The sequence below is a fragment of the Phyllostomus discolor genome, chromosome 13 (assembly GCF_004126475.2).
Source record: "Phyllostomus discolor isolate MPI-MPIP mPhyDis1 chromosome 13, mPhyDis1.pri.v3, whole genome shotgun sequence".
In the NCBI taxonomy this organism is placed as follows: domain Eukaryota; kingdom Metazoa; phylum Chordata; class Mammalia; order Chiroptera; family Phyllostomidae; genus Phyllostomus; species Phyllostomus discolor.
The window spans coordinates 38,909,560-38,927,263 of record NC_040915.2 but is presented as its reverse complement, the minus strand read 5'-3'; the positions used below and the strand labels follow the sequence as shown (position 1 = coordinate 38,927,263).

Here is a 17,704-nt window from a genome sequence, read left to right as displayed (position 1 = left end):
AGGAGGCCTGGGTTCAAATCCCAGCCCCAGCTCAGCTGGGTAAAGGGACTATGGCCTCGGCCCAGTTCCCTCCCCTCTCCGGGCTCCATCCCCTCTGCTGTAAACGGGGCGGGGGGGGGGGGGGGCGTCAGCGAGGCTCCCCAAGCTGCTGTGAGGGCTGAGTGAGCTAGAGCCCAGCCAGCGCAGGGCAGGAAGTGCTGGGCATCCTCAGCATCCGACAGCCCCCCTCGGCCCCAGTCCCCCCACCAGCGCACCACGTGCCCCACCCCCGAGGGCCGGGCGGCCGGTACCTGAGGTGGCTCTTCTTCCAGGCGACCGTGTGGAACACGGTGGACACCACGAAGAGCCCGCAGAGGCCGAGGCCGTAAATCCAGGCAGAAATGGTCTCCCAGTTGTCGTCCGACAGGAAGTAGAGGTTGGAGCTGCCAAGGATGCTGGGGATGATCCAGAGCTGGAAGCAGAGGGGGGCAGGGGCTGGCCGCCTGCGGCTCAGGGTCCAGGGCAGTGCCGAGCCCTCCCTGGACCCCAGACCCGCACCAGTCGGCCTGCCACCGGGGGACTGTCCTTACAACCTGCGCTGTCCCGTTTGGGAGCCGCCGGGCACGTGCAGCTACTGAGCATTTGAACTGTGCTTTGTGCCACTAAGGAAAGGGGTTTTTACTTCGTTTGCATTGATTCCAGTGTCCATGTCAACGGCCACACCAGGCCAGGGGCTACCATACCGGGCAGAGTGGATGGAGGGGAGCCGAGAGCCAAGACTGCCTGCTTCAGGGAGCAAGTCTGGCCGCTGCCTCACACCCCGTGTCCCCGGAGACCCTGGCCTGGAGGCCCCCGGCACACCGCGCTGCCTCGGGCCTCTACGCTGCCCCTCGTGCGGTCCCTCCAGAGAAAACGTGCCCCCACCTTGTCTGCAGGGCAAACTCCTCCGTCTTCAGATCTGGGTTCGGCCGTCATTCCCACAGGAAGTCCCAGCCGTCCCCTGGGCAGAGCGGCATGCTCAGAGCTGCCGCTCGCTCTCCCGATGGCCCCACCAGGCTGAGGAGCCAGCGAAGAGGCTGCCACCCCCCCTCGACCTGGCCATGCGCCCCCCGGCTCTCAGCCCCCAGGAGTGGACTCACAGCGTGGGTGGCGCAGTTGGCTGCATGCTCGTACTCCGTGGGCTGGTACCTCTTGTGGGCGGGGACCCGGTGGTTCATGAACCTGGAAGGAGAGGCGCCCTTCCTGGGAGCTCGGCCAGGAGGCCCAAAGACCTGGCCAACCCCTAGGAAGAGAAGAGAGGGACCTCGCTCCCCTCCCACCCCCTCCCCCCAGCCACCTCCTCCTTCCCCGCTCTCTCTCTCTCTCTCTCTCTCTCTGTTACATTTCCTTGTGCTCGCCCATCTCTCCTGCTGACCCCCAGCGCGCTCTGCTAAACACGGGGACCCCCGCACTCTCTTCATTCCCTGTTCGTGTTTTCTTCACCGCGACCGGCATGCAGTGCCGCTGCCGGGGGCACAGCCGGAGGGGTCCCCACACATGCACACGGCACCCAGGAGGGGCCACCCCTCCCCCTTCCACCCTACCCCTGGTGGAGCCTTCCCCCAAGGAAACCACCCCCCCACACTGTCATCATGGATTAGAGGTCCTCGAACTTCCTTTCAGTGGGAACTGAAACACCAAAAATTGTCCCCCAAGACCCCAATTATTACTATGAAGACCACAAAAATGAGAAATGAGCACACGGCTCAGAACACAGGGCTGTGCACAGAGCATTTATTGAGCACCTTCTGTATGCTGTGTCCATGCACAGCAATGCACGGAGCATTTATAAAGCACCTTCTGTATGCTGTGTCCATGCAGTACAGTGCATAGAGCATGTATTGAGTACCTTCTGCATGTTGTGTCCATGCATGGCAGTGCATGGAGCATTTATAAAGCACCTTCTACATGCTGTGTCCATGCAGGGCAGTGCATGGAGCATTTATAAAGCACCTTCTACATGCTGTGTCCATGCAGGACAGTGCACAGAGCATTCATTGAGTACCTTCTGCATGCTGTGTCGATGCGGGACAGTGCACGGAGCATTTATTAAGCACCTTCTGTGCGCTGGTGTCATGTTCGTACAGCTGACTGAAAGTTTGTTGAGCATTTCCTGCACCCTCTCAGGAACGTTCGCTGAGCACCCACCGTGCGCTGGGTGGCAGTGGGTTCTCTGGGAGTCCAGAGTCTGTCCAGAGGAAGGACAGACAGCAGTGCTCCTTCGCCCTCAGGGTCCACATGCCGTGCGGAGGCAGAGTAAACGCTGGGCTTATGGTCACAGAGGAAGGGGAGGGCCCACCCCTGGGAGTGGGGGGGGGCAGTGGAAACACAGCCTCCCCCAGTGCCCAGAACAATCCACCCGCCAGCCCGCCCTCCTCACCAGCGGCCCCGGAGGAAGCTGGCGGTGGTCCCGGCTGACTCAGTCAATACCACGCACTGACAGCAAAGACAGGTGCCGGCTGGATGGCGTCCCCTAAAGTCCTGGTGTCGGAACCCGAACCCCCAGGACCCGAGCGTGTGACCTCATGTGGGAACAGAGTTGTTCCCAGGGGTGCGGTTCATGAGGCTGGGGTGTCACTGCAGGGGGTGGGTGCGCCCCGGTCCAGCAGGACTGGGGTCCGCGTAAGAAGAGGGGAGACACAGAGCAGAGAGACCGCGTGCCGAGGGAGGCCCAGCCTGGAGAGATCCGTCCACAAGCCAAGGAGCACCGGGCGCGGCCAGCCACCGCCAGGGCCGGGAGGGGCCGGGGAGACGCCCCCTCCGAGCCTCGGAAGCAGCCAGCCCGGCCGGCACCTGCACCGTCTGGCCTCCGGACTGCGAGAGGGTCGCTCTCTGTGGTCTTAAGCCACTACGTGTGTGTGGCCATGTCACCGCAGCCCTAGGGACACTGACACAGGTGCCCACAGGGTTCACTGGGGCCCACCCTGCCCCGGAGCCCCCGGGCGCTGTGCCAACCTGTGCCCGCTCCGCGGGGACAGGCTAGGGCCCTTCTCCAGGGTGGGAGACGGGTCTCACGCATCGCCAGGCGCGGACTGGCTGTCCCCTCTCCTGCTGGCCCTTTAACAAGCACCATGAAAGCCACCCACCGTGCCAGCCACGCGGGTCCGAGGGCGATGTCACGGTTGCCGTGGCGACCCAGAATGGGCAGTTATTCATTTATTTCTGGGCTCCACAAAACTTTCCTTGTGCCCCCACCCCCGCCCCTCCCCGCGCAGTGGCAGGTATTGAATGCCCAGCAGTGACAAAGGCAGGCGAGGGCAGGGAAAGCCAGGGGTGGTGGGGGGAGTCGGGGACAGGGCCCGGGGGGAGGGGAGCCGGGGCAAACGCCCAAGAAACCCAGTTCCCACAACCTGCGAGAACCAGGCACTTCCCCTCAATGGCCTGCAGCCTGATTCTTTCTCCTCCGAGAACCCCTGGGCAGCCTTTTAAAAGGACAGTGAACCAATTTGTGTTTTCGCTTCCTTTTAATTTACATAAGTAAACGTTCTTTTTCTGGTATAATTTTATGAGTTTTGCTAAACGTACAGACTCCAGTAACCCTCCCCACAGCCCAGACAAATAGCAGATCCTCCCCCCCCACACACACACACCCCCACAGGACCCCTGGCCCCAGGCCCCCGCCACAGCTCTGCCCTCTGTCCCCACGGCCCTGCTTCCTCCAGAAGGTCACTTAGGACACGGAGCCTTACAGGAGTCCCAAGCCTGTGTTTTTTGCTGTCTAAAGAGAATTTCTTGCCTATGGGCCAAGTGCGTGCTCAGGCGAAAGGAACTCCGCCTTGAACGCCACACGGGGATGTTCTTCTTTTCCTTCTCAGAGCATCAGAACGTGCTGGAGACACACTTGTCTTACACGACCAGAAAACGGACCTTCCTCAGCGCAGCATGCACAGCTCCAGCAAGGGTTCTGGACCTTTCCGTCCTCTTTTTTTTTTTTCTCGTTTTCCCTCGCGGCCCTCTCTCTGCGTTTGCCTTCTTGCACGCAGCTCCCTCCCCGCCCGTGAGATCCACCGAGTTCTGTCGGTGGCGCCTGCCTTCCCTCGTGAGAACAGCCCGCTGTGCGGACCTGCGAGGCCTGCGCATCCGTTCCCCCGCGGAGGGGCGATGGGGGGCCCTTTTCGCCGGCTGAAATGCACAGATAAAACTCAGAACGTTCGGCCACGGAGCTGGCGGCCAGACAGGCGCCCTCCGAGGGTGCGGGAAGTGTCTCCCAGCCGAGTGGACGTTGCCAGCAGGCCACGGCTGGTCACATGTAAGGAGGGACACGGCCCTCCCCGCCCCTCTCTGGAGAGCAGAGCCCCCGCCTGTGGTCAGCCTTCGCTTCTTAGGTGACCACGTGGCCACCGCCTGTGACGGGTGGAAGGGCAACTCTGCGCAGCGGGGTCCAAACTTAGCCGGCCCCGGAGCCAGATGCCGGCAGGGGGCGAGGACAGAAGGTCGATTCCCGCCCTGAGCTGGAGGGGCGGGGGCTCCGGGGCCAGGCACAGCCGGCCGAGCTGCTGTGTGACCCACGGGAACTTACTGTGCGTCTCTGGGCTGCAGCGTCTTTCTTTGTCCAGGAAGTAATGTTACCTCACCTGCAGGCGGCATGCAACAAGCACCCACGGGTGCCTGACACCCAGCAGTGCTCAAAGGTTGGACGCTGTTTTCACCGCTCCCTGGGGGCTCCCCAAAACAGCCCGGGCACCACGTGCTTCCCGGTGTGTGTGCCCCCTCAGGGCGCGTCATGGAGGTCGTCCAGTTAAAGCCCTTGCAAAGTGGAAGTTGTCTCTCCAAGTTGAAGGTCAGGCTCCAGGAGCGGATGCCCGCGGTTGTCCATCTCGGTGGCACATTAAGAATCACGTGGAAAACAGACAGACGGGCTGACAGCACGTGGTCCATCCGCACAACACGACGTCACGCGTGCAGGCCGCCGGGCTCAGCAAGGGCAGCACACAGGACCCCGCTTGCGTGGCACCCGACGGGGTGGCCGAGGCCATGACCTGCAGGGCCCCGTTGCCAAGGGGCCAGTGCGTGCATGACCCCGGGCCCGTGGGGAAGGAGTGGGTGGCGAATCGGCGACGTCTGCCAGGGGGGCGGGGGACAGGCGGGCCCTGACTTCAGAGGCCCCCCCACACACCGCCGCCGCCTCCCGGAACCCCATGACGGCGCTCCACACCGGGCGGGGCCAGGAGCAGGACGGTTGTTTCACACAGCGGTTCCGGAGCGGGCCACGCGCTGGGAGGTGGTGTGGGGGAGGGGGCGCCCACCCAGACCCTCTGGCTCTGGAGCCGCCGACCCAGGGCACCCGCGGCCCCTTCAGCCCTGTCCGTGGTTCTGACGGGAGAGGGGCTGCTGTCCGTCCGTCCGTCCTTACGCTCCAGGACAAGGCGTATCCGGGCACCCTCCCCAGGGCGGCTGCGCATCTGGCGGCCAAGGGAGGGAAGGGACAGCCCTCTGTCCCCGCTGCTGGACTCCCTGCCTCATGGGCCAGCGGTCCGTGCAGCCCATGGCCCCCCGGCCCCCGGCACCCCACCTTTGTCAGGCCCTCCCACCTGGGCAAGTCCGCACCAGACTCCCAGGCCTCGTGGGCCAAGCCGAAGCCCCGGAGACCCCCGAGCACAGGTGCCTGCGCCAGGGCCAAGAGCGAACACGCCAGGCAGCTTCTGCGTGGGCCGGCAGACCCCGTGTTCCAGGGGCTTCTGCCTCTCTGGTGCCCCACCCTGACGCACACCCTGCCCTTTCTCCTCGCCCCGGGACAGCCCACGGCCGGCCTGCCTCCTGCCGCCCACACTCCGTCCCTCCTGCTGAAAAGTCCCTTTCCCCCTTCTCGGCCTTCCGACCACAGGTCAGACGTCCCCCCTCTGACCGCTGTCCTTGACCCCTGCCCCCACCCCTCCCCCACGCAGACTGGGTTGGAGCCACCTTCTCGCCCCTCCAGGCCGCTGCGCCATCTGGGACTCTCGTCCCTCCCCCCTCTCCCTGGAGGGCTCCCCTCGAGGAGGCTCCTGCCCTGGGCCTCTCACGAGTGCTCATGAGAGGGGACTGGCCGTGGGTGAGCCACCGCCCTCCACCTGGGCCGACGCAGAACCAAGTGGGCCGCAGGTGGGCCCGACGACCGAACCACCACTCTCACGGAGCATTTATTAAGTCGCTCAGACTCGAGGTGACAAGAGGGAACCGTCCGGCCTTCGGAAAACCCCTCGGAACTTCTGGAATCGACAGACTCCCGAGACCTGGGTGAATCCAGCTGGGACAGGCGTCCTGCCCGAGGTCGCTCGGGAAAGCAGGGGGCACGGAAGGGAGCCCCCGAGCCAGGACTGGGGGCCAAGGGAGGACATCACTATTGGTTTTTCTTCGTATTTCTTTTTTTTCCCTCTTTGTATTCTGTGTTGCTTCCCTGGCTACTGTGTTCATGTATTCCTACTTTAGTAATTTTTAATTAATTTTTCAAATTTTTATTTTATCTTCAGAGAGGGAAGGGAGGGAGAAAGAGAGAGAGAGAGAAACATCAATGTGTGGTTGCTGGGGGTCATGGCCTGCAACCCAGGCATGTGCCCTGACTGGGAATCAAACCTGCGATGCTTTGGTTCGCAGCCCGAGCTCAATCCACTGAGCTACACCAGCCAGGGCCTCCTGCTTTAGTAATGTTTTAAAAACCGTATAAAACAAAAACATGTTACATAGGAAAGTCTGTGTCCGAAGTCCGTTTTCGAGACCAGACGCTCTCGCACCTGCCCCATAGGAGTCTGCCGAGGGGAGGGGCCGGCCCCAGAGAGAGCCCCCGCAGGTGTGCAGGTGCCCCCGCACGGCGGGGCGGAAGTGAACCGTGCACCGGCAGACGCCAGACCGCAGTGGGCGCAGGAGGACGCCCCCGCACGCCGACACCGGGACGCGCCACAGATGTAACACGGATCGGCAGGGGGCGCTCTCCGGTTCTCTGCGTAGAAACTCCAAGAGCCGGCAACAGGAAGGAGGCTTGGAGGATGAGCGCTGGGACAGTGGCTGGCCCTGGGGGCGAGGCAGTGACTCAGGGGGCGTGGCGGGGCTTCCGGGGGAGCCGCACTGAGCGGCCCGGCCGGGTGCGGGTTCCACCAGCACACCGAGTCTGCCAGCTGCGAGCTGCGGCGGAAAGGCCGCCCTCCCAGGCGCCGCGCAGACACGGAGGGTGAAAAGGCGGGGCAGGCCCAGGCACCTGCCTGGTGAGGCCTGGGGTCCATCGTGGTGAGCTTTTCCGCACCGCTGTCCTCCGCAGAGCGGCACTGTGGGCCCAGGTGGGGCCCGACTCTTGGACACTCCCCCCCACCACCGCACCCGGGTCCACACCTGTCCCTACCATCTGGGCCTCCCTCCAGCCTGGGCTCAGAGCACCCCAGCAGCTCCACCCCCTGGCCCTTCCCTTCAGCCTGGGGCAGCCAGGCCCAGCCTCAGCGCTCCCACCATCCCTCCCTGTCCGCCCGGCTTGGGCTGGGGTGCCGAGCCCCCAGGGAGAAGCTGGCCTCTGGTCCTCGATGAGACGGGTCAGGGAAGGCTTCTGCGGCCATTCTGTCCGGGCTGGGCCAGTGCCTGGTGGCGGCAGCCCTGAGTCCCCAGAACAGAGGACGCACAGAGGTTTGTCCAGAGGACAAAGGGGGTCTGTCTGTCTCACAAGGGCGAGGACGGCCAGGGCCAAGCTGGCCCCAGCGCTCAGAGCCTCTCCTCCCCAGCCGGCCCTGGGGCGTGCTCCGCGTCCATTCATGAATTCACGGCTCCTGGAAGGCAGACAGCATCTTGGCTCAGCCTCTGGGAAACAGAGTGGGAGGGAAAGCAGCCCTTGGGCCGGTGCCACCTTGGAATGGAAGCCAAAACCCCAGGAGAGCAAGCCTGGAGCAGGAGGGGGAGGCCGAGCGAGGGGTGGGGAGGGCCGAGGCGGGACTGGGTGCCAGGTTGGAAGAAGCCTGATGCAGCCGAGCCGCGTGCGTGACATGGCACATGAGAGGCGCCCCCTGGAGGTGTGCGCCTGCCTGGTGGGACGGACCGACGAGCCAGTGGACACGTCTGGGGACGCCCCTGCTCCGAGCATCTTGAGGTCTGGCGGGGGGATGGTGAGCAGAGGGACGGGACCTGCTCGAGTGCGGGGACTCGGGACACACCTGGAAGGGGGCACTGTGCCCGGAGGAGTCTGCAGGTGCGTTCCTGCAAGGCTGCCGAAGGGGGGCTCCTGGGGAGATTCCGCCTACTCTTCCTCCTGCACACCTGTCAGCTCAGGTTTGCGGCTGAGAGGTGGGTAGCGAGCCCAGCCCTGGGGCAGCTGGGGTGACAGGTCCCCGGGCATCAGCCGCTCTGCACCGAGTCACTTCACGGGCACCCCTGTGGCCGGTGCGTCTCCTCACGCGGCCCTCCCAGCAGCCCCACGGAGAAAGTGTCATCTCCCCTGGTGTGCACACATCTGCACCTCACACCCTCACCCGGCCACACAGCCACCCGAGGGTCCGGCGTGCAGCTGTGGGCGCGCCGCCTGCGTCTCGCACGGGGACGGGAGCTCCGAGAGGGCAGGGACGAGCTCCGTCTTGGTTGGTCAGCCCCAGGCCCCCCACCCCCCACACCTGGGTCAGTCCTGGCCCCTCCAGGCTGCAGGGACACCAACAAATCAGCGGACGAATGGGAGGCAGGTTCGTCCGTGGGGCCGTCAAGGGTCCCGGGTGCGGGGGGTGTGTTCTCGTGGTTGCCCTCAACCCGGCCAGACCGCTGCCGTCCCCACCAGCCCCACCGCCGCTCCCACTCCAGCCCCAGCTAATGACACCAGCGGGACAGCAGTTCTCAACACCAGAGTCACAGCAGCCCCCAGGTCCACCCTCGGCGTCCAGTGTCCCCACGTCTGGTTGGCGACAGAGCTGCGGGAGGGCCCCCGAAAAGTGGACCCGAGGGGGCAGGTATTTAGCCCCAAGAGGAGCCCTTCTCTTGGTGTAAACTGGAGCACGGGGTGTCTGCCACGACCGCCCCTTTCACAGCTGCCCACTCTGGGAGCGCCCAGGCCGCCTGCCTGGGGGACTCGGGGAACTAGGTAGCCGGCTCCAGGGCGCCCCCGCAGGCGTCAGGAGGGACAGCACACCACCGTTGGCGCACTCGCTGTGGGCTCCGGGCCAGGCATGCTCAGACCTCCAACCACTGCAGTGCGAGGGCAGGGGTATCTCTCATTCTGCCCATTTGACAGAGCGGGAAACTGGCGCCCGGAGATTCAGTCAACGCGGTGAGGTCAGTACTACTATGATTCCCCGTGTTCCAGAAGAGAACATGAAGACACAGAGAGGCCACGTGGCATGCCCAAGGTCGCTCAGCCAAGGGGTGGGGGGGGAGGTGGGGAGAGGTGGGAGGCTGAGGCACACGCAGGTGTCTGAGGGCAGAAGCCACCCACGGGGCACCTCCCCCACCCAGCCCTCTGGAGGAGGAGCACCTGCTCTCTCTTCCGCCTCCAGGTTCGCGGGGGGTAATTAAAGCACGGTAAACCGGACGCCGATGGGGATGGGGCAGCCGAGGTTAGGAGGGAGCGGACGCTGCGAGATGGCGGCCTTGAGGGCGAGGTCAGACGGGACAGTGAGGAGGGGGAGGGGGTGGACGCCTGGAGTCACCCAGGCACACAGGCGGGCGGCCCTGGAGAGGGCAGAGCCGCCAACCCCCGCCCGGGTCCAGCCCCAGGGCCCCCAGTGCCCCCGGCGCCCCCGGCGCACTCGATTCTAAGTTCCGCAACAAGTGCGGGTGCCCTGCTGTTGAAGGGGTGGTCGTTTGTCCCCCATGAGCCCTGTCCCCACGCACTTCTCCGGCTCGGCACCCTGCGTGGGTGGCAAATCCGTGTCACTTGTGCTACGAACAGGGAGGGACTGTCCCCCAGGAGGTGTGATCCCCAGTCCTCACGCTGACAGCGCGGCGGGCCTCACACTCTCGATATGGGTGCTCCTGTGCTCACAGAAGGAGATTCCACCACGTTCGCAAAAAGTCAAGTTAAAACAAAACACTTCTGCCCTGGCTGGTGTGGCTCAGTGGGCTGAGTGCCGGTCTGCTGGCTGAAGCGTCGCTGGTTCGATTCCCAGTCAGGGCACGTGCCTGGGTCTCGGGCCAGGCACCCAGTAGGGGACGTGCGAGAGGCAGTCGATCGATCGATGTTTCTCTCCCTCTCTTTCTCCCTACTTTCCCCTCTCTCTAAAAACAAATAAATATTAACTAAAAATTAAAGTCCAAAAAAACACATTTTGGCTTTCTTTAAATACTTTCTGACTTTAAATGTTATACTTATGCATCTTAATTTGCATCTTGCCTTTTCTATTTAACAAAACTATTTAGATATTTTCAAATAAAAAATCACTTAAATTTTTCAATGTTTAACAAATTTCCCTTAATTTACAGTCATAGGGTGTTTTAAATTATACATTTTTCTTTTAATTCTTCAGTGCTCTTTTAGGAGAAATTTCTAAGGCATGGCAATGCCCCCCCCCCCGCCCCGTCTGTGTCGTCCCCCACGGTAGTGCCGGCCACGCGTGGCGATTGAGCATTTGCAATGTGGCTGGTGCGACCAGGGCACCAGCTTTCAAACTGTGTTTTGTTTTGACACGTTTACATTACAGTAGCCCCGGGCAGCCTGTGGCACAGCTCCGGACGGTGCAGCTCTAGATGGTCACTGTTAGCGGAACCCGGATGTAGGCGTGCGTCTTGGTCTCAGTAACAAGGAGCCCGCCGCAGTGAGGCCAAGAAGACATCAGTTCCACGCTCTACACAAGGACTAACGTGGAGTGTGCATGGCCGCGGTCGACGGCTCGCCCAAGCACTGCTGGCCAGCAGCAAATGCCCAGACACACACACCACTGCCTGAGCTCCACCACTACCTGTGACACCGGCCGCCTGCAGTCCTGTGACGGCCTCCGTGTCACAGTGCTCGGTTTTGTCACTGGGAAGTGTACTTGTCAAGAAGGGAGACAGGATCGATCCATTTTGTTGGAAAGCTTATTAGCCTGAGTTTTAGCTTTAAATATGCAGACACACGGCACATGGGCTTCTCTTCTGCTGGGCCACCGGCCCCGAGAATGCTCGGGGAGGGCCTGCCAGTGACTGAGTGAGGGCGCCTGGGCCTGGGGGGTGCGGCCCCAGAGCCCCCCAGCCCCCCAAGGGGGAGGGCAGCCGGGAGGACTCAGAACTCCTGCCGCCGCGGCCGTCTGGCAGGGAGCAGTGGAGGGCGTGAGACCCGCACTCTGCAGCCCTGGTAACTGAGGTTGCTCTGATCCCCATGGTGTGTGGCGGGCAGAGAGGCCAAGGTGTGAGTCCACCCAGCTGTGAGTCCTGCCCTTTGCTCTATGACCTCACCCAACAGGGACACGAGGGTCCCTAACTCTCACAGGCTGGCTGAGGATCAGGTGACACATTGCATAAAAAGGCTTCCCTGGGGGCCTGGCTCGCAGTCTGGGGTCGTCTTTCCTGACTCCATGAAGCCCCTCCGTAGCCAGCGAGGCCGACGCGCCCCACCAGCCCCCACCCCCCCAACACCCAGCACGCAGGGACCTGCGGACAGACGGCAGAGTGAGCCTGGCGGAGACGCACGGTGTCTCTGACAGCCCCGTGGGCCTGGAGAAACTTGCTTCTTACAAGCTGCCTCAAAGCCTCTTTGGAAACAGACAAACTGTAAATAGCAACAAAAACCGTGACATAAATAACCACCGCTGAGGAGCACCGACTGCGTCTCCCCCCAGCCGCTTCACGTGCATTGTCTGCGTCACCTTCAGAACAAAAAAGGTTCACGAAACCCGGGCCCTTCAGGATTTCAGAGTCCCAGCTGGAGCAGGACTGGCTCTGCGTGGCTCTGAGGGGACCTGAAGCTGTAGGGCGGGACCTGAATGGAGAGAAGGCCTACCAGGGCCACCTCGGGCATTGCCACCTCCCCACCCCCACCAGGACGCAAGCAAGGCTGGGTGACTAAGGCACTTGCCCCAGAGAACCCAGCAGAGAGGAGGGCAGAGTCAGAGCACCGGCCCCACGCTCCCACACTTCCCAGGGACGCTGCCCCGCAGGACCAGCCGGCACCCACCTTTGTGTGGCCTCGGGAGCAGCTCCAAGTCCCCATGGTGAGAATCGCATCATGGGGACATTCTCGACCTGGTCATGGTAGGCTGGGAGGTCAATGACATCCCATGGACCTTGTGACTCGTGGGACGTGGCCAACGCCCAGAAATGACGATGAATCGGGTAGGTGTCGGCACAGAGAAAGCTCCTCTCCCCCGTGCCTTCCCCTGGGGATGTCCCCACGGCGTCACTTACTGGGAGCTGGAATCTGGGAGACAACCTCCGTGTCCAAACGTGGGGGCTGACAAAACACAGCAGGGGACGGCGATGACAGGGACCATGGATGGGGACGCTTGAAACGAAGGGTGCAGAGAGACCAGAAAAGTGGGGTGACCGCGGGTCACAAGTCCAGCTTCAGGACAAAAGGCTAGCTGCGGAGCGCACAGCAACGGCCAGACGGACACCGGTTTCACGGGGTGATCTCCAGCCGGAGGGGTGGAGGGTGACTGTGTCCGGACTCCGTTTGCGTACACCTGCCGTGATCGAGCATGTGCTCTCCGAGGGGCCCGCGCTGCGTTTGTGACCACAGTGTGGTTTTACACCGACCCCTGTTCCAAGTCCCATTGCACTAAGCAGGAGAGCGGACCGATGTCCCTACGGGTTACTCCGCTAGTCCAAAGTCACACCACCAGTGTCCGTTCAGCAGATTCTGACTGGTACCTGCTCAGAGGCCGGGAGCTGCTGGGGGCGTGGGGGAGGCAGGAGCAGACACACACCGGGGGTCGGACTACACTTCCCGGCCTCCCCTGCAGGGAGGTGGGGGCAGTACGTCTCACCCGGGGAACCAGAGCCTACGTGACCTTCTCAGGCACTTAGAACCCAGCTTGTTTCTCTTTCCAAGTCAAGAATCAGGGCTCGGCCAGGGCCCAGAAGCACCCTGTGCACCCTTCCTAACCTCCACTTCGTCCCTCCCTCCCCCCCAGGCGACCGCTGGCCTGATTTTGCAATAACCATTGTCTGGCTTTTCACCCCCCTTCCTCCGCACTCCTGACGGCACAGCTGGTCTGCCCGCCGTCGAGCGCTCTGCGACTGGAGTCGGGCTGTCTCCAGGGTTTCCCTACTGCTCCCTGCGCCTACTCAACATCTCCACGTGGCTGGCAGGAACCGGAGGCCCTTCTCACTGCGGGGCACGACCCCCTCGTGTGTGTGCACACCACTCTCCCGACACGACAGCCACCTGGGCTGTCTCCAGGTCTCACTGGCCGAGAGCAACGCGGCTGAGATCTTTGCCCGTCTGCCCTGGTGCACCGGCCAGCGTTTCTCTCGGGCAGACACCTGAAGGGGACGGCCACGCGTGAGGACGTGCACGTGTCCGCGATAGCGAGATAGCTCCTGTTTCCCGAAGTGCGACCACGGTGTGGCCACCCTACGTCCACGCTGAGTGGGGAGAACAGCCCCTCGCTGGGCCTGACTGCGTTTCCTTGCTCGCCAGCGGGGGCAGCCCAGCCCGACTGTCTGCATTTCCTCTTCCGTAAGGCGACCGTCTCCACGCTTCCCGCCGGCTCACTTGCCTCTTCCTCGCTGAGTTCTTCGTGGGTTCTGCACCCCTCGTCCTCGCTGGTCAAACGGGTTGCCCACGCGTCCCTCATTCGGGGGCGCGGCCTTTCGTCTGCTGTCTTGGCGGCATTTTCTGACGCACAGAAACTCTGAACTCCTCACGTAACCTGGTTTATCCGCCTTCACTTTCACAGTTCCGACGTCCCGTGCCTCCGGGAATCGTCACTGACCACGGAGTCCCAGATACATTCTTTCGTGTCTTCTAGAAGTTTTCCAGGCCTGTGTGTGTGTGTGTGTGTGTGTGTGTGTTTTCATTTCACTTTCCCGTCTGTGATCCAGCCGGGAGTGCTTTTCTCTGCGTGCTGTGCGGCAGGGCTCCAGTCTCCCTGTCTCCATCCGGACGGACCACCGTCTCCCGTTTGTGGGGCAGAGCGTCCTTGCCCATGTCGACTGGCTATGTTGCCTTTGCCAAAGTCAAGGTCTGTCCGTGCGTGGCTCTGTTTCTGGCCTCTCCATTCTGCCGCGTCGGTCCGCCCACTCAGCTCCGCACCAAACTGCCCTCCCTTCAGTTCCCCCGGCTCTATGCAAGTGGTTTTCTCGATGAAGGTGCATCGTGCAAGGACCCGAGGTTAGACCCTTGAAGACCAGCTGGCCAGACCATTCACGGGGAAACTGAGGCTCAGAGGGGGAAAGCATCCTTTGCCGTGACTAGCACACACCATTTAACCAGGAATGTTGTTAAGGCCGGAATAGTTGGGCCCTCCCCCTCCAAAAAAACTCATCTGTTGAAATCCAGTTCCCTGGATGATGGTGCCTGGAGGGGGGACCTCTGGGACGTGAGTAGGTTATGAGGATGGAGCCGCCGTGGGTGGGATTCTGAGAAGAGGCCCGAGATCTCCTGCCTTCCCCTCCTGGCACGGGGGGCACAACCGGACGTCAGCAGCCCATAGCCCTGGAGAAGGCCCCTGCCGGACACTGACCCTGAGGGCACCCTGATCCCGGCCCTCCGGCCTCCAGAGCCGTAAGAAACCGTTTTCTGTCGTGTAAACGCCGCCCAGGCCGTGGAGCTCTGTGTCAGCCACCGGAATGGACAAACCCCCATCTCTCACCCTGAAGAATGGTCTCGTCCTGTTCGATACGGCAGCTACGGGCCACCTGGGGCTACTGAGCGCTTGAAATGCAGCTGGTCCAGACTGAGGCGGGCCGTAAGTAAAGCATACACACCAGATTTGGAGACTTGCAGTAAAAAAAAAAAAGGCAGACGACATGAAATTCCACTTCCTCACTGGACCCGTCACCGCGGGACCGGGCACCAGCCCGGGCGTGGAGGAGCGGGTTCGGGTCCAGCCCCAGCCCTGACTGCAGAGCCCAGCTCCAGGGCGAACAGCAGCACCTGGGGCCAGGTCTAGGTCCTTTAGACCAGCCCTCCCGTCTTGGCAGATCAACCAGTTAAGGCCCAGCGAGGCGGAGACGCTGACCGGAGAAGGCACAGCAGGCGCAGGGGCAGACAGAGGCCCCAGCACAGAGCTCCAGCCCCGCCTGCTCCACCTGCCGCCTCCAGGCCTGGGCCTCTCCCTCCCCTCGGGCAGACAGTCCACCGACTCCCGGGTGATGGTGGCCCACAGGACCCTTGGCTCTGTGCAGCCAACACCTCCCACCTTCAGACCAAGACAATCTGCAGGACCCCATCCTCACATCCTTCCCCTCTGTGGCCCCTTCCTCCAGGGGACTCCCCAACTTTATGAAGGAGACACTCAGAACACACCCTCCCACCGCCCCCCAAGAAATGGGGAGTGAGCCTGAGGGGGAAGGACCAGCCCTGCCCCCCACCACCCCTGCCCCTGGGTGTCACGCTCAGCGGGGGCCTCGGGGCTCAGCTGTGCTCAGTTTGACCGGAACTTGTAGAAACTTGGGGGCACCGGGGACCCTCCACAAAGAGCCACGTGGGTGTAGATCTCCAGACAATGCCAGCACAGCACAAGTTCACCCCCTGCCACCCCAGGCTGGGGGGCGGAGACCTGAGTGGAGGGTGAGAGGTGGGGGGCGGGCAGGGCGGGTGCCCCCTCCAAGGCCCAGCTGCCTTGCCCGGGAAGGAGAGGCCCAGGCTGCGCTCCCAGGACCCGGTCCTGCCCACACCCCAGGGGCCGAGGGGCGACCTCAGGAACGGGTTCCCACGCCCGCGCTCAGGTAAGCCCACCACCCCAAACTCCTAGAGGAACTTCATGACTGTGCCCCCCACCCCCGCTGCCCCTTAATTCGGGATCAAAGCCAGGATCTGGCCTTGGCTGGGCGGTCCCCTGGGAGTATCTGTCATCACCATTTAAGGACAAGAAAGTGCGGCTCAGGGGACCGGGGACCTCACACTGGGGAAAGGCCACGGGCAGCTCTCCCTGGGTCCTCAGCCGCAGAGTCCCCACCTGCAAAGGGCACCTACCCATTCTCCCCGCTTGCTGCCAGGGGGCTCAGGGGTGGGGCTGGGGTACAACCGTGGGGGGATGGGAGGGGCGCAGGGGGGAAAGGGGTGGTGTTGGCGGGAGGGACACGGGCCAAGCCTTGAATTATTCACAAAAACGCCGACAGACCCTGAGCGATCCCTCCACTCCCGGCGCGGTGCAAAGTGCTTTCCGAGGGTCATCTCACTGAACCCTCGCGGGGACCCCCAGTGTGGGAACTCTCATTATCCCCGTGTTGCCCACCTGGACACGGAGGTGCGGAGCGGTAAAGCTACTCGCTCCAGGGCACCCCGCTAAGAGAGGGGCGCTGGGAACCCGCGCCCTCCGGGTCCAGGGCGCAAAGCTGGGCGCGCAGACGCTGACAAAGACCGTGGTGTCTGGTTTCTGGCTTCTCCCGGCGGGTTAGGGTCCCCTTGTCGACCGGAGAGCTCTAGGCGGCGGGGGCAGCGGCGGAGCCGGGGCCGCGCCCCCCCCCCCTGCGCCCCGCGCTCTCCGCTCACCTCGCGTACTTGGTCTTCTGGAAATCCAGGAGCCGGGGGGCCAGCATCGCGGCGGTTCCATCGGCGTCCAGCCGGGGCTCAGAGAACGCGAACTTGGCGGCCCGCGGGGCAGGCGAGCACGGGGCGCGGGCGCAGCAGGTAGGCGGGTGTGGGGCGGGGGCGGCGGGGGGCGCGGGGCCCGAGCCCCAGCGAGGGTGCCAGGAGCCGCGGACGCAAATCCCGACCAGATGGTGGCGGGGCGGGGCGGGGGGCTCCGGGCCAATCGCCTTAGTCCCCGCGGCCCGGGCGCCCTCCCTGGGCGGGGCGGACCCCTCCAGCTCTCGCCCGGGGTAGGGGAGCTGGGGGAGCGAGCAAGGGGATCTTTTGATTGCCGCCCTTTCTTGCTCCCCCGGTGTCCCTGTCGCCCTCCTCGCCCCCGCCCGCCCGCCCGCAGATGTTCAAATCGAGAAAGCGACCGGCCCTGGGCTGGAAGGCAGCGGCCACCGCCAGCGCCGCCTGCCGGGTCCCTATGAGGCGCGGCGACCCCAGAGGGTCCACCCCGAATGGCTGCAGTCTCTGGGAACCCCCCACCAGAACCTGTGGCTCTGGGGGCCCTCAGGACCCCGAGACGCCAGCACACGCCTTGGGCTGCCCAGAACCTGGGGTACCCAGGACTTGCCGGTGCCCTCTGCCTCTTCTGTGGAATCCGGCTTTCTCCTTTAGGAGACCTTGGCCCGGACTCTGGCTATGGGAAGCCACCTACTGGAAGGGGTGACACCCTTGGGGGCCGCTGGAGGCAGGGCAGCCTTCAACGTGGGACGACAGATCCCAGAATTAAAGGTTGAGCCCTTCCCCCCTACGCCCACCTCCCCCTCCGCCCCCTCCCTCCCCGCCTTCTGTTCCCCAAGCCCCGGCTGCCCCCTACTTTCTGTAACAACGCTTTATCTGAGGTCCTCCTGCGTTCAGAAAGCCATCCCACCCACGCCCTCCACCCAAGGTGCTGGAGCGAGAAGGAGACAGACAGAAACCCCCTTCCTCCCGTGGGCATGCGCACCTGTTCTGGGAGTGGACTAGGGGGCCGCAGGTAGATGCAGTGGGGGGGCGGGGCGTGGCTGGGGAGCGAGGGCTGGAGGTGGGGACCAGAGCAGGGGTCCAGGGACGTTTACAGGGACCCCTTTAATGGACTAGAAGGGGACA

At 63.4% G+C, this 17,704-nt stretch overlaps 1 protein-coding gene and 1 long non-coding RNA gene across 4 annotated transcripts in view; both read right to left on the bottom strand.

The window, feature by feature from the left end:
- LOC114509139 (monocyte to macrophage differentiation factor 2) overlaps positions 1-17,390 on the bottom strand; it is a 75,587-nt gene extending 58,197 nt beyond the window's left edge. For 2 of the 3 annotated variants that reach the window (XM_036014790.1, XM_036014792.1), the window contains exons 1-3: positions 16,529-17,390; positions 1,119-1,200; positions 291-451 (exon numbers count right to left, since the gene is read on the bottom strand). In XM_036014790.1, the coding sequence (XP_035870683.1) occupies positions 291-451; positions 1,119-1,200; positions 16,529-16,575 (290 nt within the window). In that variant the 5' untranslated portion in view covers positions 16,576-17,390. The remainder of the gene's footprint in view (positions 1-290; positions 452-1,118; positions 1,201-16,528) is intronic. The other variant, XM_028527291.2, reaches the window with a different exon arrangement.
- On the bottom strand, positions 8,411-15,785 carry LOC118498046. Its single transcript, XR_004900566.1, has 3 exons — positions 15,199-15,785; positions 10,848-10,850; positions 8,411-8,422 (listed from the first exon to the last, which is right to left on the bottom strand). It is a non-coding gene; the product is annotated as an uncharacterized LOC118498046 (long non-coding RNA).
- Positions 17,391-17,704: the final 314 nt, after the last annotated feature.